The 13245-nt window shown below is 49.7% G+C and overlaps 1 protein-coding gene across 1 annotated transcript in view; it reads right to left on the reverse strand.

Annotated features, from left to right (window-relative positions):
* The window catches only part of DCDC2C (doublecortin domain containing 2C), a 79514-nt gene that overhangs the window by 2086 nt on the left and 64183 nt on the right, over positions 1-13245 (reverse strand). Inside the window, exon 10 of the mRNA XM_031467367.2 lies at positions 1753-1800. Coding sequence (XP_031323227.2) covers positions 1753-1800 — 48 coding nt within the window. The remainder of the gene's footprint in view (positions 1-1752; positions 1801-13245) is intronic.

Here is a 13245-nt window from a genome sequence, read left to right on the forward strand (position 1 = left end):
CGTGTTCTCTCAACATCCAGGCGGACTCAGCTCACAGCCAGCAGCTCCACAATGTTTTGTTTTGTTGTTAAAGAAAAGGTCCAGTGGCATGTGACTTCTGGCCCCTCACCTGCTCTCCAAATGACCTTGGGCAAATCACCTTCCCTTTCTGGGTTTCAGTTATTTCTGCCTTGAAAGTCAGGCAAGGATGGTCTTTAGAAATGTAAGATTGTGGTGATAAGGGCTTGAACGCACACAGTGAACCGTGAAAACTGATACACAGTCGTCCTTGGTGTCTGCAGGGATCTGGCTCCAGGACCCCCATGGGTACCAAACCCGCAGTGCTCAAGTCGCTTATGCCGAACGGCATGGGGTCTGCATGTAGCCTGCGCACATCCTCCGGAACGCTCTGGATCACCTCTAGATCACTGAGAACACCTAATACGATGCAAATGCTATAAACACAGTGGTACACACAGCTAAATACTATGTTAATAGTCACCTGTACGTGCCATAGGAAAGTTTTGCTTTTTGGAACTTTCTGGAATTTTTTTCCAAATATTTCTGACCCACAGTTGGTTGAATCCACGGATGCAGAGGGCAAACTGTACACATGTTGTGACACTTAGCACATCACATAAAACTAAAGACCAAAAGACGGGGAGGGGGATTACGGAAGAAAAACTAGAAACTGCCACAAGGTAAGATGTGATTATGTGAAAACGAAGGGCCGAGGCAGCGGGAGCCACGGGGAGCCGACGCTGCCCTGCAAGCCCCCAGGAAGACCCGGGGCTGCTCGCGGCTCACACTCGAGCCCAGCCTCCTACAGGCCCGTCCTGCGTGCGGGCCGACTTCTGCGTACGGCCGGTCTCCCCGCCAGGCCGGGAGCAACCTGCGGGCAGGGTCCGTGTCGTACTCATCTTGGCACGTGGAAGGCACTCAGAAATGTCTCATAAATGAAAGAAAGGGAATTCAAAATAAACGGACCAGCAGTCCCCAGCCCCACACATAAAGCACTCCTGCAGACACGCAGAACTAGAACGTGCAGAACTAAAGGTGGCATTGAGGTATGAAGTGTGTTTACACGAATAATGTGTTACTCTACTGTTTAACATGAAACTACACTGCTATAAAATGACACATGCGCTATATTGATGCGTGATAAAATGCATTTCGAAAATCCCTGCATTTTAAATGAAATTGCCGATGAGATATTTCCGGCATTGCATAGGCATTCCATATTGTTTTCTTTCAGAATGGAGCCCATAATCGAACAGGTCCCTAAAGGTGCCTGGAAATTTGTCACTCCAGCGCACCTCAGAATTTCCATGTTTGTCTGAAGCCTGCACTTCTCAGTACAAGTTTCAGGAGTTCTTTTCGCTTCCCTCCTTTTTTTTTTACAAAATGTTATAAAGATACATGCAGTAAAATCTTAAAATAATTGCACAATTGAACAAAGTCTGCCGGGACAGAACCGCTGGCTGACAATGTCACCGTGCGCTGAGTAAAAACCTTCATTTGTCAACCCACCTAAAAACAGTGCCCTACGAAAGAAGGTTCGGAGAGGTCAGCGCCCAGCTAGGAAAGAGTAAGCTGTGGTTCAAAGCCAGACAAGCCACGAGGACAGCTGCCTCCAGACGGAAGTTCCAGGGGTCGCCTGGTGGGGGCGCTACGGGCATCTCCCAGGTAACTCACTGTGACCCCGTGAGCACAGACAGGCCCGTCCCCGTCTCACACGTGCCCGTAAATGATCACCAACAGCCGCTCTCTTACCAGGAAACGGAACCACTTTCTTATTCTTGCCGAGGTTCTTGTGAGATGCTGAAAAAAGAAAGAAAGAAAAATCCAGGTGTTAATAAACCAACCCAGGCGTTCGCATACCGTGAGATTTTGGTGCAAGGTCTCTGGCTAAAGGAATCGCCGGCGTGCGGCACGCTGCCTGGTTCAGAGAGCACCTGGGCCCCGTCCAGCCAGAGCGCGACCGCGCGTCACTACGCAGGAAGCTGTGCTAACGCCGCGCCCGGCTGTAGTTTCTGAGATTACAGGGCAGCTGGCAGAATTGTCATCTTCTGGTTTTTCTCCCCCTAAGGAAAAAAGCATGTTTCAGTTAAGGTTCTTTTGTTCAACTCCTTCCTCGTGCAGGTTCACAGGGGGACGGCAGGGACACGGGGCGGCAGCCCCTTTCCTCCTGCAGGGCTGAGCAGGTAACAGGGTCTCTCTGGTTAGACCAGCAAACTGTAAAGCGTAGGCAGGTGCTGGACGAACGCCACGCACACCGAGAACACGCGGTTCCCTTTACACAGCTGCTGCTCGTCGGAAACCTCAATAGCAAAGAGCCGTGAAAACAGAATATTCAGTCTCCGATGAAAAATACTCAAACTAGAAATGTGTCGCTTACGTCAACACTTGCAAAGTAAAACACACCAGTGCCCGCAAGGGCAACGTGGATCAATGCGATAAAACTTCCACAGGTCCACCCCGAACGTCTTCGCTGACAATCCTGCTTTGATTGCAGGAATTTTAAAGTTCACAGGCGTCTCTGCCAACTCACCAACATAGCACAAACACATCTGTTCTGTCAGAGATACAACCTCCGAAACGCACATGCGTGTCAAGTTCCCGCTGACATAATTAACACAGAAATGTTCTTGTTAATAAGCACTTCAGTTCAGCTGAACCCAGGAGCCACAGAGCTAGACTGGAGCTGCTCTGAAGACCTGCCAGTTTGGCGGGTGAGATGGGGAAGGCAGGCAAGAGGAGCTGGGGCTGCTGACTGTCCCGGGAGGAAAGAAACCAACCCCAGAAGCTGCCGGGAGAGGTGATCGGAGAAATGACACTGCCAACAGCAGCGGCCAGGGCACCTGGAGGGTGGAGCAGAGGAGAAAACAGAGAAGAATGAAGGGTTTCGGGAGAAGGCTGGTTCTGATGGCAATGGTGGGAGGTCAGAGGCCACCGAGAATCACAGCAGCCGGAGGAGGCCAGGAAAACCACTGCCTGTGTCCACAAAGAACGCCCCCTGCGCGCCTGTGACGGTGTAATGTGACTGCCGCAGGCAGCACGTGCTTTAAAGCCTCGTCTTCCTTTGCACTGATTTTTGTGACTTCCAGAACCTACGGCGGCTGCTCGTTATGAATTAAGACGTCAGGCTAAGATTTGTGAAAATGAAGCCAATGTTTTGGTTTAAGGTGTAATTACTTTGTGAAAAGCTAGAAACCCCAAGTTAGACAGTGTTTAGTTTTTTTATTTGGTAACTATCACACAGGCATCTGATTGCACTGTGGGCTGGCATGTTTTTAAATAAATCAGCAAAGATATTTACCAAGTCCTTTTAGGGGATTACAAATTAGATCAAAAAGTGGTTTGAATTGAGATCTCTTATAGTGGCTTGAAAGTCCCAACCGGGGTCCTGGAATAACAGACTGAGCTAATGAGCGCTTCTGCAACCAGGATAGTTTTTTTGTTGTTGTTCTTCAGAAAATCCTAATTTCCTGTATTCAGATGTGTGCTCATAACAGAAAATGCCCGGAAAGTGTCTGATGTCTCCACTCCCCCTCCTCCCATGTCTTGGATTATAACTCCCATCCAGCTTCATGGTCATCTTTCTTCAGGGACACTCTATTGTTAACGCTGCAAATGACTTCAATGCTGTCAGATCCAAGAGTCAATGAATCAGAAACACTGAACTTGATTGAGTCCTATTATTGTCCAAATACTACTTTTTTGGAAGACTTAGAGCCTTTTTTTTAAGTGGAAAGGTCCTTAAAAGATTGGTCAATAAACTGTATTCCCAGTGTGTTCCCTGGCAACCAGGTGGTCCTCAGAGATGTCTCTGGAGGCCAGGGGGAGAATGCCAGGAAGAAGCAAGGGGAAGGCTGAATTTCTGGATTTCAACCCACCCGTGTCCTCTTCGATTAAACAATCCCTTTTCTCTCTACTCTGTAGATTGGAGTCCATCATAAGATTCCACTTGGGGGAAAAATGTCCCAGTGCTTCTTTTAACTTCTTATTTTAAAATAATTTTAAAATTATTTTAAACAGGAGCATCGCGAAGACTGTCCAGAGAGTTCCAGTACACTCTTCACCCAGATTCCCCAGAGGGTAACATCTTGCAGAACAGTGGCACCCTGACAAAAACCAGCACTCACGTCCGGACAACGCTGTTCAATTACGGGCTTTATTTGGGTTTTGCCAGTTTTTCCACCAATGTCCTTTTTCTGGTTCTGAATCCAGTTCAAGACAGCAGCTCGCATCTAGTTATAGGATCTCCTCGTCTCCCCCAAACGTGACAGTTTCTCAGTCCTTCCTTATTTCTCAGGACCTGACACAGGAGCTCCTTGGGCATTCTGCAGGGGGTCCCGCGCTGTGTGGGCGGCGGAGGTTTCCTCACGCTCGGACCCAAGTTATGGATTCGCGGACACCACCAGGGAGTGGGGTGCCCTCCTCCCTGCACCACCCAGCAGGTGCAGTGCATCAACAGTCCTTTATCACTGGTGATGTCAGCCTCCATCACTCGGGTAGGCGGCGCCTGTCACATTTCTCTACAACAACGTTTTCTGATGTTTTCTTTCAAAGACTAAAAACCAGCGACCCTAGGCTTACCTTTTATTTTGCACATGAGAAAAGTAAGACCCAGAAAAGGCTTCAAGTAAGTCATGTTCACGGGCACACTGAGCAGTAGCGTCAGCGGGACGAGAACTCCACCAGGAGGAGGCTGTCGAGGAGACAGGGAGACCAGCGACCGCGTCTTCAAGGCCTTCTCCTGCTTTAAAGGTCAGTCATGTTATAAGCTACTTGTTCTTCTTTTATTCATGTTGGTGAAAACATACGTCTCATTTGAAGGAAATGGAAACTGATTAGGTTGTAGGTATGATTCCTGTAAAATCTGCCAAGAAATGCAACAGAAGTACATGGTGAGAGCAGGTAAGAGGGCCTTCTTGGACCCTTCAGTGTTGGCAAATGTTTCAACCCAAATGCCTGTTTGGCACAAAGTAACAGTACAATGTCACCTAGAGGTCCAGTCAAAGTCAGGTGAGCAGAGATGGCGGGAAAGGAAAGCAGGACCCTGATGACACTGCAGCTCACGCAGAGAACCTGCCCCTGCCCCCGAGCCAAGGACGCAGATGCCTCTGCACGACAGGCCAAGACAGACGCGGAGGACTCGGGAGTCCCAGAGAGCACAGTGAAGAACGAAGGGTCACCGCCCATGAGTCCGTGGCGTGAGAGCTCTCGGCACACTTCAGATCACGTTTCCCGCTCAGCATCACCGGGCACGTGCTGCTGATTCCACAGACGGTGGAGGCACGTTCGGAGGGGTTAAGTGACTTGCTCCCGACTCCACAGACAAGGGGTGGGGCTGGTAGGTGAGCCCAGAACCCACCTCTGCCACACTTCACGCCGCACGGATGGCTGAGTTAGATGATTAAGGTTCATTTTAACGCTCAGTTCCTCCTTTTTGCTTCTCCTTTTCAATTCTAAAATATTTTTTGAAAACAACAGCAAAATAATGGCATATTAGCATCTTCCTTGCAATTTTACTTAATCCGATGACGGCTTCTCCAGGACGGTGTTGGAGGAGGGCCATCTACAAGCAGGAGGAACCAGACACACCCTGTGTGTGGCCACCAGGGAGGCAGAGGGGATGGTGCCTTCAATCCCCAAAGAGAGGAGCGGCCACAGAGATCCAGCTTGCTTCATCGTCGCTAAGAAATAACTGTTATAAACCTCAAACGGCCATCAGTCAGGCCAAGATTATTCACCCCAGGAGAGTGCAGAGGAGCTTCCGACAGATCAGATCCTACACAGGGAGTGGGTTCGCTCTGCCGGCACGAGAAGGCGGGAGAGAGTTGAGGGTCCCGCACACAGCTTGTGTTTCCGTGGTCGGGGAAGTGTCCGAGGAGAAGGAGCACGTGGAGCCTTTTCTCTAGAATTATTTGGATCTCGTTCTGTCTGAAGGCAAAGACTCTGGATTCAAACCTCAAACAGCCCCCTGCAGACTGAAGTCACTGCTCCCACAGCCCGCGTGGCCACGGGCTCGCGTCCGCCCACCGCTGCCATGTTGCACTCCCGGGCCCTCTGCCCAGACTCGGCACCGGTGGCAGCTAGGCGGGGCGGACCCGCCGCACACACTCGTCGGTCTAGAAGAGACCCTGGGAAGGGGTGGACCACACGCGGATTTCACAAACCCAGCCCGACTCAGTGCCCGCAGGGACCGACGCAGCCCTGGTGTGGCCGGCGCCACGTGTCCCCTGGGCACGCGCTCAGCGCCTAACCCGCTGTCCCCGTGGCAAAGCCAAGCGTCACTTCACACCTAAGTACAGGAGCGCGGAGCGTCACCAAGGGGACTCGTCAAAACATGAGCCTCTCAAATAACAACACCTGTAACTCACAACATGGGAAGAAACGCCACCCGGCTGGGTCACCGCCTCCCCCGTGTCTGGGAAGCTTCCAGATGCGCTGCCGGGTGTGCGGGCACCCACAGCACCAGGCCGGGGCGCGCGCCACCAGGCCAGCCGCAGCCATCGGTTTTCTTTCACTGTTCCTCGTCCTCGGGTAAAACAAGACGCTCACTCGGTGGAGTAACTTTCTGCAGGGTTAACATCCTTAACTGCAGACCAGCCTTGCTCTCCCAAGCCCCCTGGCGTTACCGTTAGAGCGTCTGATTTTAGACTTCAGTTACTAGTTTCCCCACGCCTGCTTACGAACGGTCGGCTTCTGCAAAGAAAACGTGACTTCCGTTTACAAGGGAAGCTGAGACATGCTTAATTTCCCAGGGCGCTGTGAACAACTGGCAAGCCTCTCTCCTGGAGCAGAGGCTAATCTACTGTCCACCTGATGGGAAGAGAAAAGGGGGGGCCCTCCCTCGGGGTGGGGGCGTTCCGAGGGCCGAGACCCTGAATCCCAGAGAGTCACCATTCCGCTCAGGGCCCGGCTGGAAACCGCACGGACAGCAGGGAGGTGAGCAGGACAGCGGCCTGGCTCAGGCGCGTGAGTCTGCCTACTCTACCCCGTGACAGAAAACGAGAATTAAAGAGCAAACCCCAACGATTTTGTTAGACAGGCTGTTACCACAAGTCAGAGAGGCTCTCAAAACAGGCGGCGCCCGGGAAAAGCATGTGAAGCCCTGGCGTGCTTTTTTTTTTTTTTTTTTTAACTTATTCTTTGTTTTTCAACAGGCAGGTGGGGATGGGGGGATGCAAATGGAATTAAGAAAACAGTTTTGGGGTTTTTTTTATTTGGGGTTTTTTTTTTAGCCACAATGTGCTTTGAACCAAAAACATGTTGATGTAAAAGGCAAGGCAGACCCTGGTCTGCACCCTCCACCCTGGACAGGGCCCCTCTGCCTCCTGGGCCCTGACCAGCATCACCCGCCAGCAGCTCTCTGAACGGCAATCCATGACAGATCACCCCTGAGCCAGGCTGGTGTATGATTGTTGGGAAAAAATGTTTAAAAAAATCATTTTTACTGATTCCTAAATTGCCAGATTGTCTAAAACCACAGCAAAAAGGAAAAAAAAAGAAGACGTCAAATGAGGGCTTCAAGCAGAGGGAGAACCTGGCCAGGCCACACCGCGCGGTCCTCATGCTCACAGAGCACAGAGGAACCGAACGCCCAAGAGACCCGCTTGCGCCTACACTGCAAAAACAATTTTTAAACCAGGCCGCCTGGGCACTGGGCAGTGAGGGACTGTTTCTGTGACTTTGCCCCTGGAACTGTGAACACTCAGAAGCAAAGAAAAGCAGGTGGAAAAATCACAGTGGAAAAAAAAAATGATTTTCTTTCCTGATTCTTTTGTCCCTTCTCTTTGAATAGCCCTCCACGTCCCAAATCCCCAAAACAAACAAAAATAACTGCAACAGAACACAGCCAAAAACTATTCCCAGGGAGAGAGAAAGAGAGTATTACCGCCTGGAATTAAACTTCAGGAACGTAAAACTGCCTCATTCTCCTAGAAAAATGAAACTAGCAAACTCAACACAAAACATAAGATACTGCAATGCTTCGGAAACAGTGGCTGCAACTGGTAGGAACTCCGGGATTTCTAAGCACCTGATCCTATAAAGGTGGGGAGGGTGGGTGGCCATGAACAGCCATGAGTATTTGGGAGGAAAGGTAACATTTTTTAAGCAAGATGTGAAATGGGCTCATTCGCTTCTCCCAAATAAATCTGTGTTGGGTCATAATTGCTGGCGGCCTCGGGCTGCCGGACCCCAACAGGTCTGTGTGATGGGCTTGCGTGGAACACTGCTCAGAGAGCTTGGAGGCTGTGACTGAACCCCAGCGCTACCTGGTGGAGCCCAGAGGTGTCCTGGCCGCTCGGAAACAACCCAGAGGGGCCCTAACGTCACTCACCGCTCCTCACCGGGCGCTCGGTGCTGGTGTTACAGACAGACCCCCCAGCAAGCCCACACTTACAGGGCCTGGGCCACGGCTGAGCTGACCCCCACTCAGCACCCGGCACCCGGCACCCGGCACCCGGCACAGCGGCCCCACTGGCAAGAGGGGAGAGAGGGAGGGAAGTGGGCTGGCTTGAGTTTCGGCTGTTTCCTCCATCACCTCTGCCACCAAGGACAATGCGGGTCATCATTCTGTCTCCTCTCTAAAATGAGGACATCACCTGGCAAGGTGGTTAAAAAGAAGATAAAAATCAGAAGGAAGTGTCCATCTGTGGAATGCGCACGTATTTTTAAATGGTTGTTACGGCAGATGGTTCAATAGACGTTCTGTACACTTAAGGCTCAGTAAAAGCCAGCAGCATTGAATGGGTTTTTTTTAAGTCCTTGGGACCTTGACTGCAGGGAAAGGGCCCAGGAGAGGCTGAAGGGAAGGTGGGTCAGACTCTGCCCACAGAGATTTCTCTCCGGGTGACCTGTCACCAGAAGAGCATCCTTCTATTAAAAACCAAAGGACAGAAAAGGAAAGAGAAGCAGGGGGTCAGACCATGTCCTGAATTGAAAGGACACGTGCGGCCGACTTACTCGTGATGCCTGACAGGTCCCTCTCTGGCCCCTGGGTGGTGATCTGGGGCCCAAGTGGACGTCTGCCTCCCTGTGGTGCAGACACCACCTTCACGTTTTAACACCTGGGGGATCCAGTTTCTAAACATCTTTTCTTGAAAACAAAAAAAAAAAAAAGTCTCTGACCATCTGGCTGGCATTTGTGAATGATGATTTTTTCTCTTAAGTTACCGAAAAGAGTAGAAAATCAAAAGGTAGACATTCCCCAAAATTCAACAGAAATTCTATTTCCCCGACATTCAATGGAAACTGTCATGGAACGATTTTGATTGTGGGGACACTGACAATCCTAATGAAATGTTAAAGCTGAAACCTGAAATGTCGTAACGTGGGGTCGGCCTGGGTGAGCCTGTCTTCCTCAATTAGCCTTCCCTCCCCGTCCACAGATGAGAAACGGTCTGAAAGGTCACTTCCCACAAAGGACTCTCTACCGTCCTGCAGCCTGAAACCCCTGAGAGCCACCCCTCCTCTGGCCCTGCCTTGCTGGTCCCCAGACGCCGCCCCAACCCGGCTCCACAGTGGCCCTGCGTCCCGGCGCCACGTCAGACGCCCGTGCTCCCCGGCTCCACAGAAGGCCTTCAAGCTGTTCCTTCAGATCTCTCTTCTCTTCAAGGCTCCCCTCAGGGCTGGTTTAATCTAATTTTACCCACGTACAAATGTTAAGAGAGTCAGCTACGGAGACGTGAGAGCTGACCACCTGCCCTTGGGACTTGGGAGTCGGGCCTCGTCCACCTCCTTCGGTGCTGGTGGGGACCCCATCCACCTCCCCAGGGACGAACACCCCTCCTCTCCTTGCTTCAGGGGGAACAACCTCAGGGCCTCACACAGAGTCCCCAGAAGGAGGGAGGGACGAAGCCACACAGAGTTAGAGAACCCTCCCTACTGGTTAATTTCACAGGACACTCCTCTCTCATAGGACTGTAACCACCACACTTCGAAGAAAAAATCAGGGCTGCAGGTGTTTTGTCTGGGGACGGAATTACATCCAAAGGGCACACACGTCATTGCCTGAGATCTAAGCCTGGGTTCGAGGCTGTGGAATGAACTGGAGGGCGTCCATCCCTGCCCACGGATACAACACCTTCGGGCCTCAGAAGACACACCCTGGGAGGAGTTTCTGCTCCAACACTGCAAGCTCAGTAGTGCAGGAAATCACTCTGCGACCTTGGGAAGGAGGCCCACCCTCCCTGTGCCTCAGCCTCCTCACCTGCGAAACACCCAGCTTACGTAACACACACACAAATGGCTAACACGTCCGTTGTTCACAGTTCATTTATGATTATAAATAAATAGTTATGAAAAATTTAGAGAAGGAATTCACAGTTTGTGGTATTATTACCAGGCGTTTTGCTGGGAGGCAGGCAGTCAGACCTTTTCTCTATCACGTGTCCTACGCATATTTTAACTGTATTTCAGAAGAGAAATTTGACCAGCTGTTTATAACAGGGTCTTACAAGCATCCTCACCCATGGCTCAGTTATTACAGAATATATATACATTTCTATTTCCTCCACATCTACACCACATACCTTTTTTCTTTGTGTTGTGTCTTAAGGGTAACTTTTTCTTAAAAGACATTCGGGAATTGTCTTCCTGAAACAGAAACCATCAGTGTTAGCAGCTGACACTTTTTTCTCAGAATATATAAACAAGAGTCCTCAGGACTGGAACGGTCCGCTACAGCTGAACCCTGGGAACTGCGTTTGCAACAAAGATGAGGCCACTGGAGATTTCAATGCACTCAACAACGAGGTGCCACACCCGCCCACGCTGCAGGGCCACCCAGCTCTCCACGATCCAGTGAGGGCCAGCCTTACCCTGGCCTGGCCTGCGAGTCCAGACCAAGATGAGGGAAGCCCATGGATCACTGTGGACCAGACAAAGCTCCCCTTGTCTGGCTTCAGGGCCCAGCCCCTGTCTCTTGGTCTCTTAACTGAGGGCAGTTCAGAGGCCAAGCTGGAGACCAGGACTTACGGACCCAGGTCATACTGATGCCCCCCCTCCGTGGGTCACTCCAAGTTTTCCCACAGCATCTTGTCCTCTCAAACATTTCCCACGTCAAAAATGACCCAGCTTCCCCTTGGAATGTAAAAAACAGTAAAGAGAATGATTCCCATGCTAACAAGAAAGAGCCAGATAATCTACCCAATTAGAACCTTGAACGCATCAGAGAGCTGGGATCACAGGGCAACCAGCTAGGCTGGAAGCTAAGGACAGACAGACTCCGCCGAGGAGACGCAGGGCTGAGTGCTCGCTTCCCCGGGGCGGGGCGCGGGAGGAGGAGACCGCCAACCAAACGTAAGGGGATTTCAGCCGAAAGCTGCGGTGAGTGTAGGTGTGCGTGAGAGCACGCAGCCAAGGCTCCTCGGATGGACGGCCGATTCCACAGCAGAGACAGTACAGGATGAGCCTGGAGAAGCTTGTAGTAATGGAAACAAAGGCAGTTCTTAAAATAACAAAACATGTCAGAGGCATACAGGAGCCAAGCTGAAAGAAACCAACGGCCAAAGCAGCAGCATTGGAGCAACAGAAGAAATAACTTAACACTGGGTTACAGCCCCGCGTAGAAAATAAATCTACATGAGTCCATGATGATATGGGTAAATGCAATACTAGATTATAACCCGAAGTAGGAAATACGCATGCAGGAGTCCATAATAAATAAATAAGTGGTTGAAGAAATAAGTAAACTGGAGGTAAGAATCAAATATGCCTTACAGGAGAATTCTAAAGAACAGATTACAGCGATCAAGCCCCCTTCTATGGCGGTGATGGCTCATTCGCACCCCGCCTCCCTCTGGAGACTTACCTTGGTGACTTGCTCTCCACCAGCAGAGTAAGGAAAGCGATAAAGAGAAAGGCTACAGTGGAGAATCCTCATAAACAATACATTAAACAGTAACGAAGGTCAACACTTATTAGGGATGTCCTGCGGATCTCCCCTGGTATCACGGGACAAGAAGAACCCTCCACCTCTGTGCTGTTCTTTCCAAAGCCCCATAGCTCCAGTCTGATCATGAGAAAAGCACCACTGGGGGACATTCTGTGAGGTCTGCATCACCCTGAAACCAAAACCAAAGACACTACAAGTGAAGAAGAACTGCAGATAATCCTCTTGGAAACAGGCACAAGGCTCCTCCTCAAAATGTTAACACACTGACTCCACCTGTAGATAAAGACACTGCACGATGCACAGGGGGGTCATCCCGGGAAGTCAAATCTAGTCCAACATTTGAAAATCAATCAACTCAACATCACATCTCAACTGACTAAAAAAGAAAACCACATGTTTTTCTCAATAGATGCAGAAAAATCATTTGACAAAATTCAGCTTCCATTTATGGTAAACCTCTCAGCAAACTAGGAATACAAAGCAGCTTTCTGAATCTGATAAATGTCATCGATACAAAATACATACAAATAGAAACATACATTGAGGTATATTACATACACATGAACATAAACATATACAAACACACACAGCTAACCTCACACTTAGTAGCAAAAGCCTGAATATCTCCCCTTAAGATCAGGAGGACGTCAAGCAGGTCTGCTCTCTCCACTCCATCATACTGGAGGCTGCAGCCAGTGCAATATGGCAAGAATAAGAAATAAAGGCATACGGATAGGAAAAAGAGAAATAATCCAGTCTAGGGTCACCAACAACGTGATTGTCTCAGTAGAAAATCCCAAAGGATCTGCAAAAATCTACTAGACCTAATGAGTTTACCAAGCTCTCAGGATTTAAGTCAACATATAAAAGTCAATTGTTTTTCTACATATTTAATAACAAACAGTTGGAATTTAAAATTTTAAGTTCCATGTACAATAGCTCCAAAAACAAAATACTTAACACATAAATCTAACATAATATGTGCAAGATTGTGTGCTGAATGCTAAAAACCATTGATTAAAAAGTCACAGACCTAAATAAACGGAGAGCTAGATTATGTTCATGGTAGACGATATAGAATATTGTCAACATGTAGATTCTCCCTCATCTACTGATCAATACGATCCCAATCAACTGCACCAGGACTGCTGCAGAAATTGACAAGCAGAGTCCAATATTTACTTGAAAAGGGAAAAAGATCTAGAATGGCCCCAAACAAGGTTGCAAATGAAGACTGAAAGTGGAGGTCTCACATGACCTGAGTTCAAAACCACAGTAATCAAGGAAGCTCAGGATTGGTGGAAGGAAAGCACATCGATCAACAGAAGAGAAGACTGAGTCCGGAAACAGCCCCCTTA

The sequence above is a fragment of the Camelus dromedarius genome, chromosome 15 (assembly GCF_036321535.1).
Source record: "Camelus dromedarius isolate mCamDro1 chromosome 15, mCamDro1.pat, whole genome shotgun sequence".
Classification (NCBI taxonomy): Eukaryota; Metazoa; Chordata; class Mammalia; order Artiodactyla; family Camelidae; genus Camelus; species Camelus dromedarius.